The sequence below is a fragment of the Microtus ochrogaster genome, chromosome 24 (genome assembly GCF_000317375.1).
Source record: "Microtus ochrogaster isolate Prairie Vole_2 chromosome 24, MicOch1.0, whole genome shotgun sequence".
Lineage (NCBI taxonomy): Eukaryota > Metazoa > Chordata > Mammalia > Rodentia > Cricetidae > Microtus > Microtus ochrogaster.
In genome coordinates, this window is record NC_022024.1 from 35,670,991 (window position 1) to 35,677,497 (window position 6,507).

A 6,507-nucleotide genomic window follows, 5' to 3' on the forward strand; every position below is an offset into this window, starting at 1 on the left:
GTGTGATGGTTGTAGTCAGTGATGGTTGTAGTGAGCGATGGTTGGAGTGAGTGATGGTTGTAGTCAGTGATGAGTGTAGTGAATGATGGTTGTGGTCGTGATGAGTGTAGTGAGGGATGATTGTATTGTGTGATGGTTGTAGTGAGCAATAGTTGGAGTGAGTGATGGTTGTAGTGAGCGATGGTTGTGGTCAGTGATGGTTGTAGTCAGTGATGGTTGTACTGAGTGATGGTTGTTGGTGTTAGAATGCAGTGCAGGTTTCAAATGATTAGAGTTTTATACACAAATTGGAGCTGTTATACATTTTTATTTAAATGGAGAATTGCATATCAGTGCTGTGTATCATTCCCACCTTTCTTCCTCCTTCACCACTCTCCGCAACTTAATAACTTCTCTATTGTTACACACACAATGTCTAAGTCCGTCTAACGTTGCTGTGTGTACATTTGCTTAGAGCTGACCACTTGGGATTGACTGAGCTGACAAGGACCTCCTCCCTAGAGAAGACTGATTTTTTTTTTTTTCCCCTCTCTGCAGCCATTGATTGCAGCTCTCAAGCTCGGGGTAGAAACTAGTACATTTCCCGTCTACCTCTGCTTTTCAGCTAGTGTCTTTGTGCAGCTCTTGTTTAGGTAGCCATTTTGTTGAGGTCTCATGGGTACAGGTCACTGCCATGTCTAGAATCGTAAGACCTCTTATACTTTTGTGTTGGTTTTGTTTGCTTGCTTTGTTTTTAATGACTAACATTGAAAAAAGTATTAAATGTTCAACTTCAGGATCTTTATTACTTTATCAGTAGCTTGAAAGTTTCTCAAAGAGAAAAATAAATGAGATTATTTTTTTATGCCAGGAATTAAACAGTTTATGAACTAAAGTATGTTTTGTTTGTTTCTAATATATCTGTTAATACATGCAACAATAAACCTGTGTTGAGAGGGCAAACAGAAAATGTCAAGTCTGTGATGCATTTGTTAGCCAAATGTCAGAAGCTAGGGATGCATATTATCCTTATCATGTAGTCTGCCTTTTTTCTTCTTCACTTCTTTTAACGTTTTACTTTCACAGGTCACTACTGCGTGCCCTAGCGAGCACCACCTGGTCTGCAGGCTGACTTCTCTATTCAGCCTCTAGTTCCTTCCCTCCCTGGCATACCCACAATGCCTCCCCTTCCCTCTCCCTCGTTGCTAGGCAGCCATCATAGTACTCCTAGATATGTGTCACTGGCATTAATGTTAGCCGCACTGAATTTATGCCCCTTTTTCCTCCAGTGACAACAGCCATGCTTTAGAACTGGATACTTTTCTTTCTGATTAACTGGTAACATCGATGTGGAAATCCGAAGACTTTGTGATGTCCATCAGAAACTCCGAGCCACGATTTAATGATCAGCATTTGTCTTTTGTTAGCTTTTAAGCTCCCGCCTGTAAATAAAATGTTCACTTATGCTTAGGAGAAACGGATGATGACGTTGTACGGTTTGGACTCGCGTGCACTGCAGCACGGGGCCATTTGTGGATGTCGTCTCAGTTTCGGATCATGCAGTATTTGCAGAGCAGCTGGCTCCCTGTGCCGAGTGTGCTGTGGCTGCCCAGGTCGCTGGGAGAGACTCACAAATGACTGTGTGCACTTTGCATTCTTCTCAGCCCACAGTCACCCCGCATTTATAGGAGAGGAGGCAGGGACCGATGTGCTCCCCTTCTGTGGAAACATTATTCTGCTTGCTTGCTTAGATCTAACCGTAAATGCCAGGATCAAAGAAAAGATCTCTCAGGGGTCTCAGCAGAATTACCCAGAGTTTGTGTTGAGCATCCTGACCTGAGAGTCGGTGGACCTGGCAGTTTTCAGATTTGCTACCAACTTCCTGGGTGACTGTGGTTGTTTAATTTTCTGGCCTTCACTCAGACTGTCTGTAAAAGAAAAGAATGGCAAAACTGATTTCCAAGGCCCCTTGACACTCTGGTATTTCATGGCCTTGTGTCACCTTCCTCCGGCGTGATCTAGTGCATCGCCCGCATCGCCCGCTGGAGAGCGGGAGTGGAAATCACAGTGTTTGCACACATAGCTGGCAGAGGACTGTGAGCCGCTCTGTGTTGTCTGGGTTTGTGCCAGTTCCTGGTTCACCAACAGTAGTTGAAGGTTTGATTTTTCATTTTGTTTTGGAAACGTGAGGTGTCTTATTGAATACCGTAAATCCATGTCTTACCACAGTCTCATATTCTATGGATTCTGACCTACTGGGGGTTTCATTTCAGGTTTTGGGCGTTGCCTGGTATATAAAAATGCTAAGTGCACATTGAAACGATACACCAATCAGACTTTTGATAAAGTGATGGGTCCCATGTTGGATGCGGCTACCAGAAAACCCATCTGGCGACATGAAATTTTAGATGCAGATGGCATTTGTTCTCCAGGTAAAAACCCTTAAAAAATAATGAATTTCAGTGTGTACTTTTTGAAATTGTGAGTTATTTAACAATGTTCCTGTAATGTTGATAATCCGGACAGAAAGAACCAATGTGTAATACCCCCATCTAGCTTCAGTGAGTGCAGTTATTTTCAATGACTTTTCTTCCTAGCTGTTTTCCTGTGCATTGCGTATTCCTTTCCATAAATTATGGAAAAGCCAAACTTGAAACACTATTTTGAATAAGGTCTTGACTCTGTATCTATGCTGGTATTTCTTAATTTATACATTCTGCTTATGGTTTGACTTTGAACAGAAATGACTTCATTATAATAACAAATGTGTAAGGAACTCGTTTGTCCAGCACACAGCCCTTGCCTTAGGTTCTACAGGCTAGTGTAGAAGACTGATATTTATCATCAGATCACAGGCAACATGTCAGGTTACATCTAGTGTAAGCAGTCCTAGAGACAGCTGTGAGACCACTGAGTGACAGACAAGAGGATTTGCCCCAGTGTGGGGGATCTGCAGACCCTCTAAGGAAATGAGCTGAGGATTGCAGATGGGTGAGCGGTGTCTGCTAAAGAGAGATGGGAAGGTAGGATCAGACCTGTGTGTTTGATAGCTGCGGTTATCCAAGAGGAAGAGAGTGAGTGGGGCTGTGCGGAGCATGGGGACGGTCACCGTCCACACCACCTAGTCAGAGATGAGCCATGGGTGGACAGTCCCGTGGGGGGCTAGGATTCCCCCCCACCCCCAGGCCACACATGGGTGAGTCCCCGTCAGCCTGTCTGCTTTTCCGTCCTTGGAAATTGCTGTGATGTGTGAACACTGACCACCACGGCTTTGAAAACAAGTGTGAGGATGGTTATTTAAGTAGCTGATCCTTAGAATGGAGTCAGCAAAACCGGAGATGTCTTTTCTCCCTTTCTAAGGTAAGCTGGTGGTAGATTGGTTCTGATTGAAACGTCTACAGATAAGAAGTGCTCCTAATCTATTCTGATACCAGAAGACACTGCTGCTGACTGCGGGGGCACTCCGTGTTGGTTCAGCCTCTTGCACTTGTTGACAGGGGAGTTGGGGGGGAGGGGTGTGGGGGGTAGGGGAGTGTTCACCTACACATAGTCCTGACTCAGTGTCTCATTTATCACCTTGTGGTTTCCGTCTGATTTCTTTCTCTTACAAACTTCTCTCTGAACCCTGTTGAACTTTATTTCCCACTGGGATGGCCCGTGTCTTTCTTCCATGTCTGGATCTCAGAAGCCAAGTCTATCATAGTTTTGTGCCCAGCTGTCTTGCATTCTGTGTAGATGTTAGTGGCCTGTTTGATGCTCTTTTCTTTTCCTTAGGTGAGAAAGTGGAAAACAAGCAAGTGCTTGTGAACAAGTCCATGCCCACAGTGACTCAGATCCCTTTGGAGGGAAGCAATGTGCCGCAGCAGCCACAGTACAAAGATGTGCCCATCACGTGCGTATTGCTCATGCCTTGATAGAACGAGAGAATGGGGAAATTACGTGTTCTGTGTGATTATGTGTCATGTGTAAGTCTTTCCTCTGCTGGCACCCCAATTACTCTGCTTGTCCTGTCCTGTTGGCCACCTGTCTTTAAAACCAGTTTCTTTCCCACAGTCGAGAATGTGCTCAAGTGTTTTCATCTTAGAAGAAAGATGGCCTTTTCTGGATCTGGGTGCATTTGTAGCTTGTTCCCCTTCCATTTCTCTTTCTTTTCTGGGTCTCCCCTGTTCCTTCTCCACTGACTCCCAAATTCCAGTCTCTCTGCTCTACTGAAACAGTCCTAGAGCAGGCGGCCAAAGGCAGCCTGTTCTTTACAGCCACGGGTGTTTCTTGAGCACGGTTAGCCCCGCTCCAGGAGGAATTCTAGTTACAGCAGAGCAGTGACTATGCCATCCATGCCCTGCAGTGCCCACAGCCTAGGACAGGAGGAAGGTAAACAACTGAGGAAATCAGAGTTGGGCAGATTTGCCGAGGTCAGTGGTGTCTTCTGTTGTAGTCCTGTGGCTGAGCCTTCGTCTCCCATCTACCCGGTCACCTAGTGTGTGACTTGCATTGATCTTTGAAAACATGTATGCACTGAAAGCTTTTCCCCTTGGCTTTGTTTACCACTGCCTTCACCTCGCCCTCCTGCTGGTCTAGTTTCTCCCTCACATCTGCTGCTCCTGTGTGGCCTGGTGGCGACCTCATCCCATCCTGACTGACTGGCCACTCATCCCTTCTCTGGATCTGTTTTCCAGCTGGAGAAACCCAGCCTCACTCCCTGGCTCTTCACTGATGTCTCCCAGAGGACATCTGCCTGTTGCCACTTCCAGGTCGTGCCTGAGCTGAAGCTAGCCCAAACCGTCTTCCTCCCTAGCCCAAAAGTGGCTTCTCCGAATCTCTCTTGGAGATGATAGGCGTCTAGCCAGTCCCTGGCAGCACAAGCCCCTGCTTTCCCTTCTCCTGGCACAGGCGCCATTTCAGTAACTCCTGTTGTAGGTTCTGTCACACGTGCTCACTCACAGACACGCAGTCAGACACACACACCCGCTTTCACATACATTGTACACTCACACTCACATACACTGTATACTCAGACTCAACACACATGCACACCCACTCACACACACACCCGCTTTCACATACATTGTACACTCACACTCACGTACACTGTATACTCAGACTCACACACATGCACACCCACTCACACCCGCTTTCACATACATTGCACACTCTCACACTCACGTACACTGTATACTCGGACTCACACACACACACACTCACGCCCGCGGCACTGACGGTCTACCTCTACCTACTGCGGTCTAGTCACCCAAGCTGGCAGCTGTCTACCCCTTTGTGCCGTGTGCTAACTTCTGGATTGCCCAGGTGATTCTTTTCTGACCCATCCGACTGTGTGACTCTTGAGAAAATAGAGTAAAATTCTAAATGACAGTCACCTATGGGGAAGGTTCCCTAGCATGCCCCCCTCTTGGCTTTGCCTTATGTACACACCAGCCTGCATTTCTAGGAAATTGTCTCTTCTACCTTTGGACCGCTCACATTGGCTTAGACTGCTCCCTCTGCCTGAGCAGAGTCCACTCTAGAGTCGCCTCTGTCTGCCACCATCGCCATCCTAGGCCCCAGCAGTCGATTCCCTGGACTTCTGGTACCCATACTACAGACTGACCATTCTCCCTCTTTCTGCTGGACGCAAGCTGCGTTTGTACACAAATTCTACCCTTTAATGGCTGTATCTACATACCCAGGGATCTGGATGTTGGTAGACTCCTCATAATGTCTGTTGTACAAAAAAAAATGCACGAGGCAAGCTCGTGTACGACAGTAATAATGTGGATGGTCAGTAGGCTGAAGGACTGTTGGCAACGCGGTCAGGCTCTCGGCTGACTTGGACAATCTCCCCTCAAGCTCAGCTGTTGCTTGAGGCAAGCGCTCTCACACAAACTTGAGACCTCAGAGCGTGTTACTGCTGCCCCTAATAAAGGAATAGCTGAAGACTCTTGTGTCTGCCTCGTCATAAACAGACACTGAAAAAGGAAAATCATAAATTCTTTTTTTCAAGCTCCGTCACTTTATTATAGCAGCCCACACATACAGTGACACATCTTCCCACGTAAGCACATAGAGTCCGCCCCCACTCTTTAGAGCTGCCCACTTCTCCATGGTGAGTTTGTATGCCCTAATTTGATTAATCCTTTTAGTGACAAAGACTATGCTAAAGTTTTGTTATGTGAGATCCATTATCATGTCAGTTACTGTTTTTGTTGCCTTGATAAAATATGAGAGCAACTCAAGGAAAGGGGCTTATTTTTCTCACAGTTTAATCCATCGTTGTGGGGAGGTCAAAGTGGTGGGCGCTTGAAAATCATAAATTCTAATGTTAAAAATAAGGATAATTTTTCAGAGCAGGAAAGGAGAATGAATATCAGAATATTTTGTGGCAGGAGCGAAGAGAGTATGTCTTATGGATGACATGTTTTGTCGTATGGGTGGCATGTTGTCATGGGTAACATGTTGTCAAGGGTGACATGTTGTCGTATGGGTGACATGTTGTCGTATGGGTCATGTGTTCTCATATGGGTGACATGTTGT

General features: G+C 46.1%; 1 protein-coding gene across 2 annotated transcripts in view; it reads left to right on the forward strand.

Annotated features, from left to right (window-relative positions):
- Polr3b (RNA polymerase III subunit B) overlaps window positions 1–6,507 on the forward strand; it is a 110,662-nt gene that overhangs the window by 67,268 nt on the left and 36,887 nt on the right. For both annotated transcript variants that reach the window (XM_005358244.3, XM_026784628.1), the window contains 2 exons: window positions 2,253–2,411; window positions 3,754–3,871. In XM_005358244.3, coding sequence (XP_005358301.1) covers window positions 2,253–2,411; window positions 3,754–3,871 — 277 coding nt within the window. The remainder of the gene's footprint in view (window positions 1–2,252; window positions 2,412–3,753; window positions 3,872–6,507) is intronic.